At 37.6% G+C, this 22,641-nt stretch overlaps 3 protein-coding genes across 8 annotated transcripts in view; 1 reads left to right on the top strand and 2 right to left on the bottom strand.

Moving 5' to 3' along the window:
* Positions 1-1,254: 1,254 nt before the first annotated feature.
* Positions 1,255-5,516, bottom strand: LOC127957478 (tRNA (uracil-5-)-methyltransferase homolog A-like). Of its 2 annotated transcripts, XM_052556031.1 has the most exons (13): positions 5,152-5,405; positions 4,124-4,758; positions 3,824-3,932; positions 3,452-3,633; positions 3,166-3,280; positions 2,948-3,063; positions 2,752-2,863; positions 2,454-2,576; positions 2,307-2,382; positions 2,106-2,222; positions 1,917-2,013; positions 1,392-1,618; positions 1,255-1,328 (listed from the first exon to the last, which is right to left on the bottom strand). In XM_052556031.1, exons 2-12 carry the CDS (start codon positions 4,750-4,752, stop codon positions 1,441-1,443), a joined length of 1,854 nt encoding a protein of 617 aa, XP_052411991.1. In that variant the 5' UTR covers positions 4,753-4,758; positions 5,152-5,405; the 3' UTR covers positions 1,255-1,328; positions 1,392-1,440. The 2 variants fall into 2 exon arrangements, with proteins under 2 accessions (XP_052411991.1, XP_052411990.1); XM_052556030.1 differs by having other exon boundaries at positions 1,255-1,618; positions 5,152-5,516.
* atp6v0a2b (ATPase H+ transporting V0 subunit a2b) lies at positions 5,483-18,885 on the top strand. The gene is made up of 20 exons (XM_052556023.1): positions 5,483-6,234; positions 6,772-6,850; positions 7,520-7,617; positions 8,095-8,232; positions 8,677-8,774; positions 9,030-9,156; positions 9,369-9,451; positions 10,576-10,669; positions 12,641-12,853; positions 13,307-13,457; positions 13,572-13,711; positions 13,873-14,030; positions 14,771-14,861; positions 15,067-15,185; positions 15,276-15,486; positions 15,569-15,688; positions 15,773-15,892; positions 16,560-16,677; positions 17,372-17,543; positions 17,624-18,885. The coding sequence occupies exons 1-20, from the start codon at positions 6,118-6,120 to the stop codon at positions 17,724-17,726; spliced, it is 2,550 nt and encodes an 849-aa protein (XP_052411983.1). The 5' UTR covers positions 5,483-6,117; the 3' UTR covers positions 17,727-18,885.
* A 243-nt stretch (positions 18,886-19,128) lies between these two features.
* Positions 19,129-22,641, bottom strand: part of osbp2b (oxysterol binding protein 2b) — a 55,489-nt gene continuing 51,976 nt past the window's right edge. For all 5 annotated transcript variants that reach the window (XM_052556024.1, XM_052556025.1, XM_052556028.1 and 2 more), the window contains one exon: positions 19,129-22,303. In XM_052556024.1, the coding sequence (XP_052411984.1) occupies positions 22,161-22,303 (143 nt within the window). In that variant the 3' untranslated portion in view covers positions 19,129-22,160. The remainder of the gene's footprint in view (positions 22,304-22,641) is intronic.

Below are 22,641 nucleotides of genomic sequence, written 5' to 3'. Positions count from 1 at the left end.
GTGTACACTTCCAACTGCTGTTAAGAAATGCACTTATGTTGAAACTATTGTGGAATGAACAACCTTTGTGTTTTTGTTTTAATTAAAGGAGTGATTCGTACCAATGGTTAGCTTGACCAATAGCTCTACTTATTCAGAAAGCACAAGTGTTTGAGGTACTGTAGTTAGTAGAGGAACGAGACATCAGGGAAATAGGATGATAGTGTGTGACAGGTTTTTTTTTTTTGTTGTATTGTTACATTTTGTTGTGCTGTGATATAATCTAACTATTGCATCGAAGGTTGGTTGGCGATCTTCAAGAAGGACAAAATTATATGTTGCCTTAGTTTTTCCTCTTTTATTGATGGCACCTTGTTTCAAAAGGGAAAAAGCCTCACTTGAGTCTGCATTTGTGATGCTATACATTATGTATTTGCTGTGGAGTGATGCTTGCTTTCTTGCATTGATATGCATCTAAGCATGTGCTTTTTCGGGATGGTTTTGTGGTAATTTCTCTGTGTTGGGTGATTGTGTGCACATTTCTTTCAGATGTTGTCCTGGTGGTTTGTCAAATAGTTTGAACCATATCCATCATTTCATAAGGCAGTCTACCTAAAAACAATGGTGGTTTACAATATTACCTTGTAATAATAATAATAATAATAATTTAATCAGATCATGTCGTTCTATTCAGTAGTTTAAAAAACAGTGTGAACCACAGCTTTATTTCATTAAATATATATATATATATATACATACATACACAAACACACACACACATAAATGCAATCAGTGCTGGATTAAAATATGGCCCCTATTAAAAGAAAACCACCACTCCCCCTCAAACTATAATAGGAGAGGGGGTTGGGATTCTGACCTTCAAATATGAAAGGAACGTCTGACAGGAAGTCTGTTTAACACAGTGGGGGAAAAAAAAATCTTCGGACAGCGACTAAAAAACTGCAATGCACTGTCATTGAGTTTAGTATTTTAGTTTGTGTGGTTCTAAATGAAGGCACTTTCCTGTTTTCCATAACACAAGGCTGATGCCATACTAAGATTGCTGCGAGAATATGCTTTCCCATTACAAATCTGGAGTGTATGACTCGTCCTGTCAGTCCTGCTAAGTGTGTAGTGTGAAGAAAAGCTTGCTTTTTAGTTGCTATCCTTGAAGGGATAATGTTGGGTGATTTAACTGCAAGTAAAGCTGTGGCACATGATCGCTGATACACACTGATTTGTTTATGCAAATAAATTGATGCCCAGAAACTGATGTCTTGTTCTGTTTTTAATAAAAACAAAAGAGAAAAAAGAAACCTCTACAAAAATGTGATAATGGTTGGAGCACTTTGCAGTCAGTTTAACTTTTAAGAAAAAGTGAGCATTTGAATTTCACTCTAAGTGTTCAAACAGAAGAGAAACAGCCGTGCTGACATAACAGATGATGAAGATAACAGAGCTTCAGGTTTCTGTGGTCTGAGTTTCAGAGCTGTATTTCTGAGTTTCAGAGCTGTATTCCACCCTTTCAAACAGCAGGATGGTTTCACAGTGCATGGTCTGGGGGAAGAGGTCAACAGCCATGGCTCTCACCGGACGGAAAGGGGTTCCTCGCACACGGTTAGAAACCGCTCTGCAGAGACTTCAAGACATAAATACATCTTTTAGAATCAAGTTAAATGGGAATATTTGATATTTATATAAGAAAGTCAACCTGAAATAATTTTCCTTGTGTTTTTATCAAATATATAAGCCTCTGATTTCCTTTTTGGCTCATGTCATGCATTTCTCTCTCATATTTCAACTTTTCACTCAAACCACCGCCATTCTGATATTTAACGCCCATCAAAATACAATCACTTTACAATAGTTTGGATGTTTCTATCCTGAATTTGAAGTGTAATTTATCGTTCACTTTAAACAGAAAATAATGAACTTACTCAATAAAATTGTTCATAGCCGCTTTGGCATTGCAAGCGACGTAGATGAGTCTCTTCAGATGCTCCGCTCTTCGAATTGCTAGAATAACTTTGGAATCTGGTAAGAGTGAGAATATTTGGACAGAAAGCTTAGAAAACAAAACACAATGCGTGCAAGTCATAAGTTAGGTTTGGGAGTACTGTACGTACGTAGCCCTGCTCTGGGAGGGTCAACGATTGCTGTGACGTTGGGGGACACGACAGCATTAAGAACAGTGGGGAACACATCTTCAGCCTTTCCACAGTGGAATTCCACATTAGTCAACCCTGAAAATGTATATTTGAAGTGTGAGTATATCATGGGAGATGGAGAGAGAGAAATAAGGCAATGATGATTCAATTCTGGCCTACCATTAGCTTTAGCGTTAGCCTTAGCATCTTCCACTGCCTCCTGGCACAACTCTATGCCAATCACCTTCTTCACTCTCTGTTAACACACAGAATTGTTTTTGCTGTTGTTTTGTTCATTCATCATATTTTTAGAAGGAAATGCAGCACCTTTGCCAGCGAGATGCCGATGGTTCCTGTTCCACAGCACACATCCAGCACAGTGCTGTCCTGGTCCAGCTGTGCCCATTCACCCACATTAGAGTACAGAACCTCCGCAGCAGGGGTGTTCGTCTGGCAGGATCACAAATCAGAATATTATAGACATTTTACTAGCGCTAAAGTAGGACATTTAGTTTAATTAATTTGTTGTACCTAATATTCTGAATCAGCTGCCTGATGCCTTATCAAGCATCATAGTATTACTTTTCAAGAAATGATATAACAGTCAGTTTGTCAGAAGGTTCACCTGAAAGAATGAGTGTGGAGAGATACGGAATTTTAGTCCGAGAAGCTCTTCATGAATCCATTGTTCTCCAGTCACGTGTTCACAAGGCAGGTCATCTGTACCCGCAGATGTCCTGGGGATGAGGCAAATTAATAAAAGAATATGTAAAGTCATCTAAAATCTAAATGCATCTCATTTAAGGTTTTCGGGGTCTTACCTTTGTCCCATTCTCACAAAATATAATGAAGTGATGGCACTTTCTTTTCCTTCTCCTTCAGTAAAATACTGACGTAGGTTTTGTTTCAGTTGCCCGATTTCTTCTTCTGGGAGTTTCTAGGTTGTTTAAAAAAAATTGTATTTCATGCAGCAGTTACAATAGATCCACAACCAACATCTAAAGTGGACAGAAATACAACCACTGAATAAATCTCGTACCTGTGGATTGAAGAAAACAATGGCCATTGTTTGCTTTATCCTGCTCGTTCGGACTGTTAGCTGCCGCCAATGACCCTCATACGTTTCTGGACTGTATACTGCATAGGGAGTTGTCCTGTTCAGAAAATCAATTCAAAATCATTTCATAAACATAAATAAATACATATACAATGGATGATGAGCAATGCAGACATATACTTTGCCCCGTAGAATAAAAAAAAAAATCTAATTTGACTTGATTTGGATGCACATTAGGCATAATCAACAGTTGAATGATTTCATTTACCTGATGAACTGCTGGAAGCCCTGCACAACCCTCTTGGCCTCAGAAGATACATGGGTGGTTTCTGATGGACTTACTACTGCACAGGATCCTCCTTTATACTTGCCTAAACGAAAGCCCACTGTCTTATCCTCTCCATCTGCTCCCACGCCAATCACAAACTCACACTTATTCCTGTACTCCATCTGCAAGGACAAATTCTTTATTAGACAATGACAAATCCCATTCAGACTGTATTAAACAAACGTATTTATTATGCATCCATTTATTGTTTCTTCAAGCCTTCACATACTTCATGATATTTATTTTGAGAGTTCATTTAAGTGTGACTGTGATTAGAATAATGTACGCAAGCAGTGAGCACAGATGATTTACCTGCACAGGTGATGGTTGTATGGCCTCAAGTGGGCAGCACATTTTGTTGTACTTCTCTTTTTGAACAAACAACCAGGGAAGCATGGCTTTGTTGTTGTTGCCAATTTCTCTGAGAACAAGTACCAAGGAGGCTGGTTATATTGAAGGAAAACTTTACTGACCAGCTTTTGCTATACTACTAAAAGCTCATGTATGAATGTGTGACAGTGTCATGCAATTTATCTGTTTTTGCTGTTTATAAAAGAAACATCTGGAAGCCATCCATGCAATACGCAAGTCACCGGACCCATCAGAAAATACCTGGTCAGTTTCTGGAGAACACCTTCAACTTCTTTCTCTTTCCTTTTCAGCTGTTCTTCATAAGGCACGTTCCACAAGGGTGTCACAGCATTGGCAATCTGGATATTGAGAGGCTCTTCTTCATCTTCCTCTCCCTCCTGGGTACCGGCTGCACGTTTTGCACCAGGCTGTCCACCTTCCGCTTCCTCTTCTTGCCTCCTCTTCTTGAGGATGGGATCAGCTTTGGGCTTGGCCAGCCGTACACTCAGCACTTTACTCTTCCACTGCATGCCGTGCACTGCCTTCATGGCCTTGTCCCTTTCCTCCTGATTCTTAAAAGTGACAAAGGCAAACATCTGTCTGCTAAACAGCTTGATTTTGTGAGGATTGATCCCATGCTTGTTGAGGAACTTCTTCAGGTCATTAAAACCAATGTACTTGGGCAAGTTTTGAATCTCAACTTTAAAGATCTCGGAAGTGAAGAGATCTCCTTTGATGTAACGGTACACACCACCTGCTGCACCCTCTCCTTCTGCATCTGTTGCTGGAGGATTCTCTTGGATTTTCTCTTCTATTATGTCATCTGATTCTTTCTCTGTGCTGGGTAATGAACCAGCTGGATCAGTGTTGTCAAGAGCAACGTCTGTCATTTTGTCCTGCATCAAAGGCCAAAGGAACATATTATTAGACTTAAAAATATACATTTCATTTTGTATTCAAATAGCTGTTCTTAATTTTCAGTAAATCAGTTTCAGCAGTGTTCTGCATGTGCTATGGTGTAATTGTGTGTTTCTACTTTACTAATTAATTTCCCACAATACAGGACCATTAAAAAAAAAAAAAAAAAAAAACGAATGCTACAGCATCTAAGAACCATAATACACACGGATGTAAAAACCATATTAAAAAGTGAGCTGACATGTTTATGTGTCAACTCATGGACACTACAAGGCTAAAAAAAAATCAGACTACATTTTTAAGTCAATTAAATGCCAAACAAATCGCAAGCGAAGTTAATTCTGATATATCTTTAGACCGTGTGAACAAACCTGCAATGTCAAATCTCCTTATTATTAGGTGTTCTGCACTATGAAACATAACATGAAGAAGCTCTAAAAGCACTGTGCTACTGTGCTGCTATGCATGCACGCAAGTTGCCATCTTTAGAAACACGTGTCAAAAGCTGCGTAATGTGCAAGCGCCAGTAAAAGTCTATTCCTCTTTTTAGTAAAATCTAGCTGTGCAAGACTAATTGTTTTGAAAATACTAGTTAAATTTGGACCACAAATAATATAGAAAATTATTTGCGTTTAAACATTTAATCGTATTAATTCCAGCGCAGCGTTTGATTTTATCTAGCTCAAAAGAGCTGTGACTTTTATTTTGAAATGTAACTCAACTGGCGAAAGTAAGTGTCTTTAGTCTGACGGACCAAGAAGTTTTGGCTGGAAATTTTCGTGTTCGGAAGAGAGAGAGAGAGAGAAGCGCAAATGACTAAAAAGTGCTGTTAAACATTACATGATTGTCTTTAAAATTATCACAGGTGGATGAAAAGACAGATTATTTAATGAGAGGCTAAGAACCTTCGACAGTCGCTGTCTAGCTCGCTGCTAACTTAAGTTACCTGATACGAAGACAGCGCAAATTACTGTGGAAAGTCGCGCTTATTCATACTCGGTTTTAAAAGACTTCAACCGAACTTTAACAAGGGATGGACGACCCAACAGTACTGGAGATTTGGATTTGATTAGAATAACGACTAACATCGGGGTTTTCAGTGGTCAGATGTGGCTACTGGAGACGGGAGACGTGTCACTGATAAAACGGCTGGAGTTGAGAGCCACAGCGCTGACATCCATCCATCCATCGGTCCTTTCAGTTCGGTCCGCCACACAGGGGAGTCCATACAGCATCAAACCCGGACCTGTAGGATTTTATTTACTCTAAACTTCACCTCCAGGTGAATTTAACACTTCTTAACCCCGCTCTGGTGTGGAAAGACGCGTTTTGTCAGGATGGGTTCGTCGTTTCGGAGTGAGGAGATGTGTCTGGCCCAGATCTTCCTGCAGTCCGGATCCGCTTACGACTGCATCAATGAACTGGGCGAACTCGGGCTGGTGGAGTTCAGAGACGTGAGTCGGTGTATAGCGACTTGTTTATGTGTATTTCTTGTTTGAAATATTAAATTGGCTTTGGCTAAGCTGACCGCTTCACGCACATTGGCTATCGTTGTGATATGAAAGCTGTCGAGCTATACACAGGACACCAGACAACAACCCACACATTTCTACATCTTTAATTGACGTCGTTCATTTGTTGGAATAACATAAGTGCTCGCATCTGTCAGATACCCACATTAACTGTTAGTATACATTAAAAATGCATAACTTTTTTTGGCACACTTTGCACCAGTGTTCTTTACTCTCATTTTTAAGTCATTAACAAACATAGATTTATATAATATTTAACTTTAGGTGTAAGAAATGTTAGAAATGCATATTTCAGTTAATTATAAATATTATAGTATTATTGTTCATGTTTTTATTACATTAATATTAAAGGTATGTTTTTTAATTTATTAGTATAGAATGTTTTGAACAAGTGTAGAATATTCCAGTCATGCTGGATCTGTTTCGATTATATGTTTTCTTTCTTTTTTGTTTTTCCAGCTTAACCCAAGTGTGAACTCTTTTCAGCGCAAGTTTGTCAATGAAATCAAGAGATGTGAAGAAATGGAGAGGATTCTGGGTAACAACTTAAATTAAAACTAGTGTTGTCAAACGATTAATCACTATTATTCGTATCCAAAATAAAAGTTTTTGTTTACATTTATATATATATATATATATATATATATACACACACACACATACAGTATATATTTCGAAAATATTTACGTTTATATATTCATATTCTTATATTTTATAATATTTATAAATATATTTAATATAAACATATTTTTCTTAAATATATACATGCATGTGTTAGTATTTATTTATGCATAATAAATATACACAGTATACACACATTATGTAAACAAAAACTTTGGATGCGATTAATCACTATTAATCATTTGACAGCACTAAATTAAACACATTAGATGAACTTAAATTCTTTTAATAAGGGCATACTTCAAAATGACAGTCTTAGTACTTTCTTAACACAAAGCATGTTCATGATGGTTATTACCAAAAACAGATGTACAAATAGGATTTTTTTCTGTAAAATATTTGTGAATGAGTGATGGGCAGGACCATTAGGTTATTTAATTTTATAGAGTTAATTAAACCGTGCATTTAAGGGAATTCAGTAGATTAAGACTGATATGTGATGGCTCTTTGGAAACAGACATTAAAGCTAATTCAAATCCCCTAAAGTAAATCAACACAATGAACTCAAAGTGGACTTGTATAACAGGATATCTTCTGCGGGAAATCAAAAAAGAAGACATCCCACTGCCAGAAGGGGAGGTGAACCCAGCTGCACCATTACCCAAACATGTGATGGTCATAATGGTGAGCTCACTTCTAGCTGTTCATTTGTTTAACTCTTGTGATTAGTTGGTCTTTCACACACATTCAAATGTCTTTTCTGTTCTGTTTTCTCACAGCCATTTGCCTAGATTCTGCATCTGTTTTCTTTCTTTTATGTACACTTAGCTCAGTTCAAGAGATTTTGTTCAATAATTTTAACAACATAGCAGAGCTATAAAGATAACTTTTTACAAAATTTTAAGTTTGGAAATGTCTGCTGATAGAATGTATCATTAAAAAATGTAAACATAAAATATTAGCCTATTGGCTTTTTTCTGGATATTCATTAATTGGTCATTTAATAATTTTATCGCATGTATTGGACGTCGTTGAAATCCCTTTTTTAGTTTCCTGCTAGGTCTCACTGGAACACTTTCCTCAATGTCAGTGCACTGATTACAATGTTGATGTATGACTGCTGATTTTTAATTATTACCAATTCCTGTGTGTTCTGTTTAGGAGCAGCTTCAGAGACTGGAACTGGAGCTGAGTGAGGTCACCAGGAACAAGGAGAAACTCCAGAAGAACCTTCTGGAACTGACCGAGTACACACACATGCTACGCATCACACGCAACTTTGTGCAACGCAATGCAGAGGTGGGTCATGTGATTCCCTGTCAAACGTTTGGAACATTTGTTTGAGCAAAAGAAACGGGGAACGTCTGATTGGTGGAAAGATTTAGCCTGCTTTTGTTCTTTGTTATATCATTAATATTGTTAAGCAAACAGCTCTTTATAAATCAAATATCTCACTCTTGCTCAGTGTACTGTCTGCAGTTTGGCTTTTGTTTCTCTGTGTCCGTTGATGTCTTTGGTATCATGTTCCGACCTCAGTGGTGTAACTGAAATTCATCTCCAGAGAAAAGGACTGTGGGAATCCTGCAGGTGATTTGGAGTCACCTGATTTTCACTGACTGCCAGAACTCTGCGAGGAGCCAGCAGTGGCTTTACAAATAGGCTTAACTCTTGACGACTTCTTTTTGATCACCGAGGCGTTGTGTGAATCTAATCTCTTTCTGGTTTTTGCTTGTGTATGAGCAGAGGGAGCCATCACAGGTTCAGTATGAAGAGTTTCCCTTCCTAGAGAAAGAGCCCATGATGGACTACACCAGCATGCAGAGGCTTGGAGCCAAGCTTGGGTGAGCAGTGTTTAAAAATACCAAGCTTAAAGTATACTGCTCTTGCCCATGTTCTGCTTTGGCTCACCAACAGTTAATGGGAAATAATTTTCATCATCAGTACAGTTTCCTGTTGCACACCCTCCATGTAAACTGATCTTTCTTTTAAAATCATCTTTTTTCATCTGACATCCTGTTTCTTATATACATGTTTAAAGGGACACAAAACCCGTGTTGTAAAGTGGAGCTCATATTCCTCTTGTCCCTCCTGCACAGGTTCATTTCTGGACTCATCCAGAGCATAAAAATTGAGGCGTTTGAGCGAATGCTCTGGAGAGTGTGTAAGGGCTACACCATCCTCAGCTATGCAGAAGTAGATGGGCTTTTAGAGGACCCTGATACGGTGAGACTAGTTGGCATCTTCAACATAGTTTGATTTCTATTAATGATGTTGTTTTTGGTAACCAAAATAAATATTTTTTTATTACCATTTATTTCTTTTCTTGTGGTTAGTTTGATCTAAACCTTTACTGCAATGCTGGATGCTTGATTCAATTAAAAATAAGAATATTAATAAAAATAGGAATATTTAAGGTGTTTGTCTGTTTTTTTCAGGGGGAGCCAACCAGGAGTGTGGTGTTTCTCATCTCCTACTGGGGAGATCAGATTGGACAGAAAGTTAAGAAGATTTGTGACTGGTAACTTAGCTCTTAATCAACTTCCTTCGTTCTACTTGTGGTTATTCTGTTAATCAGTCTAGATTAAATAACTTTGTGCTGAGCTGCCACATATCTGGGGCAGTTAACCACTAACACGCTTACTGATTGCATCACAGTGACAAACGGGCTGCTACTCCTTTTTCATAAAGATTATAAATAGCTTGTTTCCTGTTACATTTAGGGGAAGCTTCATGCTTTAATTTCTTAAAGGGCTGATATGATACTTTTTTTTTTCATAATTTTGATCATAATTTTGTGTACTTTGTGTAACAGAATATCTCGACATGCTTTAATGTTAAAAAAAACACATTGTTGTAGGTTCTCTATGCCCCGCCTCTCTCAAACGCGTCGTTTTCTACAAAGTCCCTCCTTCCGACAAGTCCAGTCTGCTCTGATTGGCCAACTGACCCAGTGCATTGTAATTGGCCAACACTGTAAAGACTCGTCAGAAATGTAATGCCCCTTTCCATAATTGTGAGCTTCATCTTTCAAAATAAATTTTAAGTCAGTTAATAATGTCCTTAGTTTTACCATCAGTTCAAGCCTTAAAGAGGAACAGTCACGTGACAGACACAGTGATGAAGCTCGTATGTGTGTGTAGTACACAAGCCACGAAGTGGTCGTCCATAAAATGTTTAGCTGTTCTGGTGTAAGTAATCTTAAAAATCCTTCAATGTAAATTCCTTCTACTTTCGTTAGGCCAAATAAAGTGCTTTTGCTTTCACCTAGATACACACAGCATCTCCCTGACATGACTGCTTCAACACTAACTGTGTTACTGAAACCACACCTTCTTTCTTTGCGTGAACATTTGGGCGGCATTACGGAAATATTTTCACATCGCGATGTAGAGATGTGGGGGCGTGTTTGAATGAGCTGTTTTAGTGGGGTGTGGACAAGTCTTAAATTTTATCTCTTTGGATTTGAGACTTTAGTCTTTGCAACTTTACAGATCTTGTTTATGCACCAAGGGCTTGTAACACTCCAAAGAGAAAATAAAAATTAAAATCGCATCATATGACCCTTTTAATCTTTTTGAATTCTTTCAGTTAAGAGAAAGTAGAAGTGCTGGAGTTTTGAAAATAGTGTTTTTGTTTTCATAGCTACCACTGTCATCTGTACCCATACCCCAACAGTAGTGAGGAGAGGACAGATGTGGTGGAGGGGCTCCGCACACGCATTCAGGACTTGCACACGGTGAGTCCAGATGACCTGCTTTCACCTAGGGGTGATATTATATATGATGATTTTTGGTCTATGACAGAATTTTTATTTTTATTTTTGGGTGAACTATTCCATTATTAATAAAACAAAAAAACACAAAGAGAAAAATCACTCACTACTCTTGATTGAAGAACTTTTAATACAGTTGCTTTGCTTTAAAAGTAATAATACATCTATATAGTATTCAGTTATATAATTTCTTGAATGCTCCTGCTGAGTATTGTACCTGTAAGTAAAGCACTGTTTTATTTGCATATTTTGTGTATTTGTAACGTGTATCTTTCTTATTTTTTTAATGGCAGATAAAATAATGAAAGATTCCACCATTCTTTTGAATATTTTGTTGCTTTGTCTTAAAAAAAAGGGAAATTATTTTGGCTGTAATGCTCCGATAACTTGCAAAAAAGTTAAACCAACATGACAAAGTATCGCGATAGAACCATGATAAGATATTTTTGCCATACCGCCCACCCTTAGTTTCACCCTTGTTACACTTTGACACGCACACTTTTTCTTGCTTTGACTTTGTGTAACGTGACGAGGGTGTAAGTGTGATATCACTAGTGATTAGTCATTTACTGACTTGGTTCTTAATAAGCTCAGCTTAATCTTATTTAAAGATTTTTAAAAATCATGTTTAACTGTTCTAAACATCTTTTTAAACTGACAGATGAAATCAGGAGTAGTTGAGTTTGACAAAGCAACTTTAATGCACAAATGTTTTGTTCAGATGTTAAGCTCAAAACTCTGTCCTAGAAACTGTAACTTGACATTGTTAAATTCAGCAGCTAATTGTAAGTTCAATAAAAGTTTAATAAAATCAACGAAACCATGCTCACTTTTTAGTTCAGAGAAACAAAATATCCCTTTTCTTAACTGAATAAAAAGAGCTAATTTACTGTTTCAATAGTGCTTGCGTAAAATGCAAATTGCTCGAAATAGCACTTTAACAGGAATTATAGTAATGAAATGCATGAATGTTTGTGTCATGCACATTAATAAATGATGGGTTGCAGTTGTAGAAGGGTCTGATTGTGTTCTGTCTGTTTTTGCAGTGGATGGTACTTCAGATACTCTAACCAAAAGAGTAGAAAGTGTACACAATAGAACGATTTAAGTTTATCATGTTTATTCTACATTAGAATTATTTGGGTTTAGTGTTGTAACTAATCTTTTCACACCAATTCTAGACTGCCATGCAGTGGAAGAATGTAGGGGGCGGGTTTGAGGGCATTTCAATTTGGTTGTGACTGCTCTGTAAAAGAGAGAAAGAAAATTGTGTTAGTGGCCCAACTCAGCACATGATGTTCACAAGGTCTAGACTGTGGACAAATGTCTCAGACTACAGGCACCATTAAATCTTTTTTCAATACTTTGTTCTTACTCACTGTTCCTCTCAAAACCTATGAAAAGAGAAATAAATTGAGTTGTTTCTTTGCCTAGAAAATATTCCTTGATTGATTGAAGATTTGTTTGCTGAAGAGCACAGCAAAATGCTTTTACTGCATGTTCATCTGAGAACACAGATCAGAAACCAGGGCAACAGAATGCCATGTATGGATGACCTTGGGGTTGGGGTGGGGGGGAGAACACATTATTTCTCTTAAGTTTCCCATATGGGCTAAAATATTTATTGCTGTTTATGACAAAAAGCTTGTTTTCAAAATCTTATTCACACAAACTGAGAAATATATTACATTAATTCTGTGATGCCAGAAATTTCATGAACTGTAGGTTCTTCAGTAAAGCATGGAATTAATATTATTACAGAGCTTTACATGAATACACAATTTAAAAACTAATAAATGAGTGGATGAGTAAGTGCATTCATGTTGAAGTTTGCCAAAGCCCTCTGGTTGAATCACTCTGTTGTGTTCCACACTAAAAAATGGTTTAGCTTGACATAGTTTTGAACATGCTCTTGAAACCATTGTTTTTTCGTAGGTTCTACACCGGACTGAGGATTACCTGAGGCAGGTGTTGAACAAGGCTTCTGAGTCCGTGTACATTTGGGTGATCCAGGTTAAGAAAATGAAGGCCATATATCACATCCTTAACCTCTGCAGTTTTGATGTCACAAACAAGTGCCTCATAGCTGAGGTGTGGTGTCCCGTAAATGATCTGCCCGCTATTCGGAGAGCTCTAGAGGATGGATCGGTGAGTACTTGACATTATTCATTATTTCGAAGGTGCACTAATTCAGATACATCTGATTAATTACTACACTCATATCTCATAAAGTGAAAGTTCACCTAAAAATTTGTCTTTAATTATACAACCTCGTGTTGTTCCAACCCTGCAAGACCTTCATTCATCTTCAGAACACAAATTAAGATGTTTTTGATGAAATCCGAGAGTTTTCTGAGCTTGCATAGACAGCATTGCAACAGACCCGTTAAAGCCCAGAAAGGTAGTAAGGAGATTGATTAAATGGTCTGTCACATGAGTGGTTCAACCGCAATTTTACGAAGTTACGAGAATACATTTTTTGCGAAAAGAAGAAAAATGACCCCTTTATTCAACAATTTCTTCCCTTCTGAGTCAGTCTTCGATGCACAAATTTTCATTTTTGGATGAACTATCCCTTTAACTGTTGTTTTGTTCTTTCAGAGGAAGAGTGGAGCCACAGTTCCCTCATTTGTCAATCGTATCCCATGCAATGACACTCCACCAACCCTCATACGCACCAACAAGTTTACCTCGGGCTTTCAGAATATAGTGGATGCCTACGGCGTTAGCAGCTACAGAGAGGTCAACCCAGGTGAGAGGGTAGCGATTAACATTAAAACTGACTTCATGTTAGCAGCTTTAACATGCCCTCAATGCTCCATGCACAAGATATGTCAGCGTCCTTCTTTATCACACCTCCTCGCAGCTCCATACACAATCATTACCTTTCCCTTCCTGTTTGCTGTGATGTTTGGAGACCTCGGGCATGGCCTCATCATGGCGCTGTTTGCTCTGTGGATGGTCCTCTATGAGAATGACCGCAAATTGAAGAGAAGCAGAAATGAGGTACATGCAGCTTGCTGTTATGACTATTAATTTTTTTCTGAAATACATTTAGACATGGTTGTTGGAAGTTATTGAGTTTAGTGTTAGTTTACTGTTTTTGTTCATTTTGTTATAGTTTGATTAACATGTGTGTTACTTTCTTTTTGTCTTTCTTTTTTTAGATCTGGAACATTTTTTTCGAGGGCCGTTACATCATCCTGTTGATGGGTATATTTTCAGTCTACACTGGATTAATATACAATGACTGCTTCTCGAAATCCCTCAATGTGTTCGGCTCGAGCTGGAACGTCAGCGCTATGTTTGTGTCTGGAGTCTGGAAGTGAGTGTTGTGTACGGCCATTATTTTGACCAACGGTTATTTCATGCTCTAAGTGACTATTTATTTTTGTTTAAAATGTGAAAGAAGTTTTATCAGTAGTTTACGGAATAAAATAAAATTACTCAAACCCATGCCAAATTTAGATGAATTCTATTAATTTTCCATAGCTGTATCTAACAAATATACATACGTAGGTACAACCTTCCATGTTTCCATAGAGATGAAAGCAAGGCTTTACTAAAGCATATTTCATCTATCAGTTTTTATGGTGGCAGTTGAATCTGAGTTCATACACAAGGGGAAGGCAAATCTAACAATGACTGTGTGTCTCCTGATGCTATGTTTGAAGAGGTTTATTCTATATACACCAATATTCAAAAGTTTTGGGTTATTCCGGAGGGGCACTTTAAAATGATAATAAAGACGTTTATAAGTTGTAGTAATATTTAACAATATTACTGTTTTTATTGTATTTTTGATCAAATAAATCCAGCCTGGATAAATTGTAGTGTAATCCTTGCAGTCAGACAGCTGAAGAATTAGTCAATTATTCATTTACACAAAGAAATGTATTTACATTTATTTGCATAAAAATTTACAACCCAGTCCAAAACGCTTATGGAAAAAATTAGTGGAGATTATGCAGATGATCATCACCGTAGGGAACAACAGCAGGCACAGAGATTTCTCTTGTACAGTATGTGACTCTAATGTGATCTTCATTTTCTCTTTCTCCCAAGTTCAAGCACACTCCGCTCAAATAGCTTCCTTGCACTGGATCCAATCGTCACAGGAGTCTTTAAAGGAGCCTATCCTCTGGGCATTGACCCGGTAGGTCTCTGATGTCATTTTATTACTGCGTTATCAAACGAAACAAATTACCTTACTATAACATCACCATAAAAACAAGTAACAGTGGGTGAAAGACTAAGTTGAAAGGTTCCGTGGGTGAATGACAAACTTTTTTTTTTTTTAAATTCTTTATAAAATATCTAATCATTTTTAACATTTAAATAATATTTTATTTGCACTGTAGATCTGGAACCTGGCATCCAACCGCCTCACCTTCCTGAACTCCTATAAGATGAAGATGTCTGTGATCATAGGAATAGTCCACATGACTTTTGGAGTGGTCCTTGGCGTTTTCAATCACCTGTGAGACTTGTATTAATAGATATTTTGGATAGATTCATTTCAAATGCATGACTTTGATCTGTCTAATACTTCATATGTTCATCTGTTCAGGCACTTCAGACGGACATTCAATCTGTACCTGATATTTATTCCTGAGCTGCTCTTCCTGCTCTGCCTCTTCGGCTATCTGGTCTTCATGATCATTTATAAGTGGCTGTTTTTCACAGTTAGAGAGTCTCAGACAGCTCCCAGCATTCTCATCCACTTTATCAACATGTTCCTGATGCAGGGGGACTCCATTCAACCCCTCTACCCAGGACAGGTAGGACTGAAAGAACCGTACTTGCACCCATTCCACTTTACATTTACATTTTCTTTACATGTATTTTCCTTCTTTCCCACAGGCTGGGTTTCAGGTGTTCCTGGTGATTGTGGCTGTGCTCTCTGTGCCTGTGTTACTCTTGGGCAAACCAGTCTACCTCTACTGGCAACACAAGGGCAGAGACCACTTGAGCATGTACCGGGTAAGGATCCTTGTTTTGGTTGTGTGTGTGTTCTGCAGTTGGCTGAAGGCCATTGGCTGATCTTCTCTGTTTCTCTCTCTGTAGGGTTATCAGCGTGTCCGGCGGAGCAGTGAGGAGGAACTCTCTCTCATGAATGCTCACGATATAGAGGAGGGCACCAGTCTGGACAGCCACTCCTCCAGCTCGGACAGCCAATCAGAGGAGGTAAGAGATTCAGAATATACCATGGCATGATAAACCGGTAGACATTTTGGACTGTCATCTTTACTGCGGTTATGCACTCGCATCAAGAAGAGGTGCACTGTAGTCACGAAGCATTGAGGTTTAAAATGTTATGTGTAACAGTATATTGGATCTGGGTAGCTCTTAAAGTGACAGCAGTCTAATATTCCTGTCAAATATTCTAATATTCCTCGTTCATGTTAATCAAACAACAGAGAACATCTCTTACTGCTCTTGACTTAATCACTTTTGTAACTTAAATAATACAAAATATAATTTACACAGTGAAAACTATGCAGTGTTTTTGATTAATTTATATATTTATTGTCGTTTTTGTCCTGTTGCTTGAAATGATCTTATCTTCAGTGAGCTTGAGTTTGAGTTTTAGGCTTGAATTCGTTTTTTTGTGATACTGACACAGGTGACAAGATTGATGAAAATTCTATGGCATTTAAAACTTTGATAACATGACCATATTAAATAAACCATATTAAACGCAAAAATAACTTTACTGTGATATCTATCGTTATTGTGATAAAAGATTTTGTTCATATTGCGCATGCCTAATTCCAAACTAATTCCGTGCATCGTTTGGTTGGAATAAACTACTATCCCCTCTGAGCCTAACAAAGTGTCCTCTCTTCCACAGTTTGATTTTGCTGATGTGTTCCTCCATCAGTCCATCCACACTATAGAGTACTGCCTGGGCTGCATCTCTAACACTGCGTCTTACCTCCGTCTGTGGGCTCTCAGCCTGGCACATGCCCGTGAGTAACATACCCTTCACTGTAGTAAATAATAATAATAATACAGTTTATAAAACACACACAAATCAAAGGTCTTCATTGAAACCTGTCAAAAAAGTTTGTCTAATAATTGAACAATTTCTTTTTAAAGTGATAATAGTAATGATAATACTGAAAACATCAAGGAATATCACTAAATTAATTTATTACATTTTAAAATATGAACAAAATTGTTTATTAAATATACATTTAATTACCGCAGTTGTTGATAGTATATTTGTATTTCCGTTTTCTATGTAATCCTGGCAAACCTTTACAAAGGTTCAGGCATGCAAAGACAAAAATACAGTTATATAGGCCTACCTTGAAACCAAATTCTTAAAAATACCGTAATAATTTTTTTTTTTTAATACTGCTCGGCATTACTTGAATGACCATCTCCTTTTAAATAATCTGTTACAAATAAAATAAAATGTTACACAAATGTAATGATGTTTCCTCATTTTTATTAATGATGACTGATGAGTTTTATGGTTTAATTTAATATATACAGCACATCCAATGTGTATTAATAAAATAGTTTGAAACAAGGCGATTTAGCAGAAATAGAAATATTTAGCCTATATAGGACCTATAAATGATTGTTTTGGAAAAACAAAAACAAACGGCTTTATTTAAAATACAGGAATGCTGAACATGTTTTGTTGTGGTGCAGAGCTCTCTGAAGTGTTGTGGGAGATGGTGATGCGGCTCGGTCTGCATGTGGACACCAGTGTGGGCATTGTGTTCCTGGTGCCTGTTTTTGGTCTGTTTGCTGTCCTCACTGTGTCCATCCTGCTGGTGATGGAGGGACTCTCAGCCTTCCTCCATGCTCTCAGACTCCACTGGTCAGTACATTCCTCAGTGTATGTATTCAAACAGTATTTATACTGAATGATTCCAACTGAAATCATCTCTCTCTCCTCAGGGTGGAGTTCCAGAATAAGTTCTATAGCGGCGCTGGCGTCAAGTTTGTACCGTTTGCCTTCTCTCTCTTGCACACCAGCTTTGAAAACGAGGGGTTGTTGTGAACCATGCTAAACACCAGACCAGAGCAGATCTGTGAGCTTCATTCTAACAGATTCGCATGTTGCACTACATGCCAAAGTGCTCCAACCAAATATATGGAGATCTCAGATCACCATTGACAATACTGAGCCACATGAGATGCTTGAACACTTTGGGACGTGCGATCGTAACACAAACACGCTGAGAAAAAGCAACAGCTCTGGTCTGTAAATAGGACTCTTTTTCAATTTTTGGAATGTGTTGAATGTATTAGCTCTTCACAAAAGTGCTCTTTGTGAATATCATTTTTCTATCATGCCTGTTGACTGTGCAGAGATTGGTGACTCTCAATAGCGGAGCACATTCCATGAGTTTAAGGTTGAACTTTTTTGTTTATGGGCAGTCAAGCAAGTCATTTAACTGCTTGTTTAAATTCCAGCATTTTCATCCTTCAGTGTTGCAACAGGAATATGGCTAGTTCAATCGTTGTCTGGAGAATGGAACTGTGCTTGGATAACAACAGATATAACACAGTCAGGAGTTTGTATATTTCGGCACAGTATTTCTCAAATGTTGGCAACAAGATAACTTGCTTAATTGTTAGCCCAAATGTGTTCATTCTTCATATTGATTAGCTCAGATCTCGTTTCTGTTGGGCTATATAGATCGAGCTTCACGAGGCTGTTTATTTCAAATAAGCCCACAGGATCCTCAGATGTTTCTACGTGCCTAATATACTGAATGTGTTCTGATGGTTGGGTGGTGGATTGAATTTTTCAGATTAAGTCATTTAGAATCAAATTAATTTAATGAGGAAATGCATTGTATCACTGTGTTGCTGTTCGAGTCATTTCTTTTTAATTGTATTATAAATGGAGATGTTTTTAGTGATTTTTAACTTCCAGATCTGTTCAGTTACTCTGTTTTTGCTCTCCAGGATGGTCCTTTTTTAAACTCTTGAATTTAATGTGAGATTTTGGTGTGTGGATTGAGCCACTGAATTCATTCCAGGTTTATTTTTTCTTTTCTTAATTTATTAACAGTACTTACTTTGATTTCTGTCTATCGTTTGACGAGTCTGCATCGTTTAGGTAATATTCATTACACATTTTGCATATGAGTTCTAAATTAACATTACACAAACCTGTAAAGCTGGGGTAATAAAACTGTTTGATTAGATGAGTCGATTTGATATCATGTTTAAGTAATACAGCGTTTCACTTGTAAGACCTAATTGTGTTTATTTTCTGAAATTCTAACTGCTTTTATTTGTTCCTAATTGAATTCACAAACAATTGATTTGGCTTATTTTTAGAACATCCTAAAAGTATTGGTCCTTCAGTGGAAATATGGATCTCTCTATAGTTATGATTTTCTTAATCTCTCTCTCTATTACTAACTCAGATCTTGAACCGGCAAACCATGTAACACAAATGTAAGACTTTATTTGTTTTTATAAATAATCTTAGGGAAAATGACATTTACATGAATGGGTGGGAATTCTACACAAATCATCACTCCCCCTTCAGTCATTCTGCATGTATAGACATGAAAAGTGCCTGCCAGTATCCAAGTCTTAATCCAAGTTTTAATAGAAAATGTGTACATGTATGATCATACAGTGACAGCTTGTCAAAAATGAAACTTTGACTAGCTGGATCATTTGAAATTAAAATATCTGTTTACAAGTAAACCTCTTGGTTAAAATTCAGGTTTTTACTAAATCAGCATTTATTAGGATGGCATGGCATCATTACTATGATTTTCTTCATTCTAGTGATAATAATTATTGTTATCACAAAATACATACAGTGGTGTGAACATAAAATAACTCCTCTAGCTTTATTCTAGACTTTGATAGCAATTCTGATCTCCAGTGACGTCAGGTCTGAATCACAGCTTTAGAACTTGCTAAACATAAAAGAAATACGGTAGATTTGTTTCTGTTATGCAGCTTGGGGTAAGTGTTTCAAAGTGCTCTGCAAAACAACAGAAATCCTTTTTTTTCTTAATCACTCCTGAGTCCTGATGATTTATAACCTTAAGAAGAAATTTTAAATCGGTCTTTCGGTCACAAAGTACTGTACTACAATGTACTTCTATCACTATAATGTACTGTGAACTACAGCAATCCCCTTTAATCTTGGGTGTTTTAAACCACATTCTCTACTGCTAATAAATACAAGCATGCTATGAACACAAAACAAGGTCAGCAACAGTGTTGTGGGTAACGCGTTACAAAGTAACGCGTTAGAGTACTCTAATTACTTTTTTCCTGAAATGTGTAACTTAACGCGTTAGTTTCGTGCGTAAGTAATCAGTAACTTCGTTATTTTTTTTTTAAAAAAAGTAATCCGTTATTTTAAGGAAAGGAAAATCCCGACTGCAGCCTGCTTTTTGTCAGACAGTAGTCCTAGGTATACTGTGCCACCTGCGGATCAGCGGAGCCGAAGCTCTGTGATCGTAAAGTCAATGGCTGTGATGCGTCTGTGCCCTGCGCCTGACCCTGTGTGTGTGTGGGGTTTTTTTTTTTTTTTTTTTCGAACTCCCGGCAAGATAGCAGAGAGGACAGCGTTTGGTTTATGGAAGTACGCACATTATTTTCAATTTGTCAATGAAAAAGAAAAGAACATGATGGTAAAATGCACACTGCGTTGGTGAAAAGCTTCTGTCGACCGCCAAAAATTCTACCTCAAATTTAACGCTACGTTCTAATCACTACTTTGAAGAGTAAATGTAAGAGGACTGTGTTAAAGCGAATTTAGGCTTGTGACTGTGAGTGACACTTTAATAATAATTAGTTCGGCTATTAAGCGATTTGTCATTTGCCTGTGTGGCGGTGAAGGATTTAATTCGGTTTGTTATCATTTTTGTTTGACAGGCAGCTGTTAATTTCTGTTAGATCGTTGGCTGGCTGATTGTTCATCATTTCTAAATGGATTTAAATCTGCAAGCCTGTTTAAGGTTGTGTTTACAAGTAAGCATACTTGTACTTTGATAACTGCATTATTTAAAGTTAAAGAAAAATCAGGAGTTATCTTGTGGTGCTCATAATATACAGTAGCCTAGGCTACCCGGGCTGGGTAGGTGCGAATTTTGATTAATAATATGTTCTTTGATAATAAATAAATAAAACGCCATGTGGAATAGCCGATTGCTGACTGTCTTTCCTGTTATTGTTATCCTGCAGTGTTAACTTAGTCGGATGACTGACGTTATTCTTTGTCGGGAGTCACGACTTCTAGGTGCATTTAAAGGGGCCGGGGGCTGTGTCTGTCATGTGTGAGCCGCTGCAAACGGCTTTTAATTTTTGGTAACGCATGAGTACTCTAACGCGTTACTTTTATGAATAGGTAACGCTGTATCATAACTGATTACTTTTAATTGATGGTAACGTTGTAACCTAACTAACTACTTTCCAAAGTAACTATACCCAACACTGGTCAGCAAGCTGTTTGCTTGTGTTTTCAGTATCACACTTTGTATTTTGATTGTTTGCTATGTCCTCTGAGTGAGTCAAGCGGGTGACTTGTTTACTTTTATTAGTTGATCGTTCATTCATTCATTCATTAAGTATCCTGATTGTACAAAAAAGTATATATTTTTAAATTGCATTGATATGCAGAGTACTGTGGCAGTCACAGTAACAAGATAATGACCACTGGGGGCTCCACTGAGCCAATGCAGGAAGCAGCTAATTCATGTGCATGACAATTCATGGGAGTAAAACTTTTGTGTCTGAATACCTACACTGTCCAATACAACAGACACAAGCGCTCTTTTAATGCTTGCCTCAAGCTCATTGGTTAACTGAAGAAATGAGGTGAAACTTTACTGTCATTTGCTATGCAAAGTGGGTGCAGCCAGTGAGAAAGTCTTCAGCTGTGTGTCCAATAAGCCTGATTCTGCTCCTGCGATATTCAAATACAAGAACTTCCCTTGCCCAAATATGGTACTGTTACTGATATGAATCTAAAAGAAGTACTGCGTTGTGTTAAGTTGAGCGAGTCTCTCCTTCATATGTGAGTTTCTTCATGTGCTGTCCAGGCCAGCATGGGACGGGGAGGAACATCTTTGATAAACAAGACTCAGTCCAGTGTACTTCACTGCTGGGAAGAGAGGAAAGTGCATTTGTCATGGGGTTGTACTCAATAAAAAGAACCTGATTTGCTTTGGAAGATAAACTGGGGCGGCACTTGGCTAAGAGTTCAACTGCGCATTTCTCCCACACACTCGTCTTTGAGGTGAACTTCAAAGAAAACATCCGTCTGTTTTCCCATTTTAGTAGTCTGTTTAAGATTCGGGCAAAGATATATATCATTGGGCTGCAAACACACACACTTAAACACACACACACACACACACACACACACACACACGCAAGGCCCTGATGAGTCCATGTAGAGGGTTTATTCCTCTTTTGTCTGTCTGAAGAGTCAGTCAATTGTTTTGTATGTTCAGAAGATATCAGGAATCATATTCCAGTCTTGTCTTTCTTTGGCCTCCCAGTAACCCCCCTTATAAACGTAAATAGTCTCTCCCGTCAGTTCATCCGTCCTCTGGTGGAACCACAGCGGTATGTAGCCTTCAAAGTCCTGTCCTGTAACGCAAAACGATAGCATCACCAGGAGAACAGCATGAACTGTGGCACAAAAGTTGTGGTTGACAAATGGAATTTATAGTTTTATGTAAGGGTGTGTAATATATTTATATAAAAAATATTGCAAAAACCAAACAAAAACACACCCACAGGGTGCACGCATACACTATAAGATGTAGATTAGACTACTGCATGGGCACATTTAGAGTTCACGATTGCGTGATTAAGTCTATTCAAATTCACCCAAAATGTTAAATGTGGGAATATTCCCCGTATGACTTATATATTTTTATAATGTGATATAGAGTACAGTTCTTTCTCCAAATATCAGTACGACT

Source organism: Carassius gibelio, chromosome B5, assembly GCF_023724105.1.
Source record: "Carassius gibelio isolate Cgi1373 ecotype wild population from Czech Republic chromosome B5, carGib1.2-hapl.c, whole genome shotgun sequence".
NCBI classification, from domain to species: domain Eukaryota; kingdom Metazoa; phylum Chordata; class Actinopteri; order Cypriniformes; family Cyprinidae; genus Carassius; species Carassius gibelio.
The sequence above is the reverse complement of the archived record's forward strand: the minus strand, read 5'-3'. Positions and strand labels throughout refer to the sequence as shown.

Excerpts from the sequence above, each read along its gene's own strand:
- LOC127957478 (XM_052556030.1), bottom strand. The coding sequence starts at position 4,752 with ATGACAGACGTTGCTCTTGACAACACTGATCCAGCTGGTTCATTACCC. Across the intron at positions 3,933-4,123 it reads GTTCTCCAGAAACTGACCAG|AGAAATTGGCAACAACAACA; the intron begins GTATTTTCTGAT and ends ACTTGTTCTCAG. Across the intron at positions 2,014-2,105 it reads CCCTCCCAGAGCAGGGCTAC|ATTCCAAAGTTATTCTAGCA; the intron begins GTACGTACAGTA and ends CACTCTTACCAG.
- atp6v0a2b (XM_052556023.1), top strand. The coding sequence starts at position 6,118 with ATGGGTTCGTCGTTTCGGAGTGAGGAGATGTGTCTGGCCCAGATCTTC. Across the intron at positions 9,157-9,368 it reads TTTTAGAGGACCCTGATACG|GGGGAGCCAACCAGGAGTGT; the intron begins GTGAGACTAGTT and ends TGTTTTTTTCAG. Across the intron at positions 15,487-15,568 it reads AACCCCTCTACCCAGGACAG|GCTGGGTTTCAGGTGTTCCT; the intron begins GTAGGACTGAAA and ends TCTTTCCCACAG.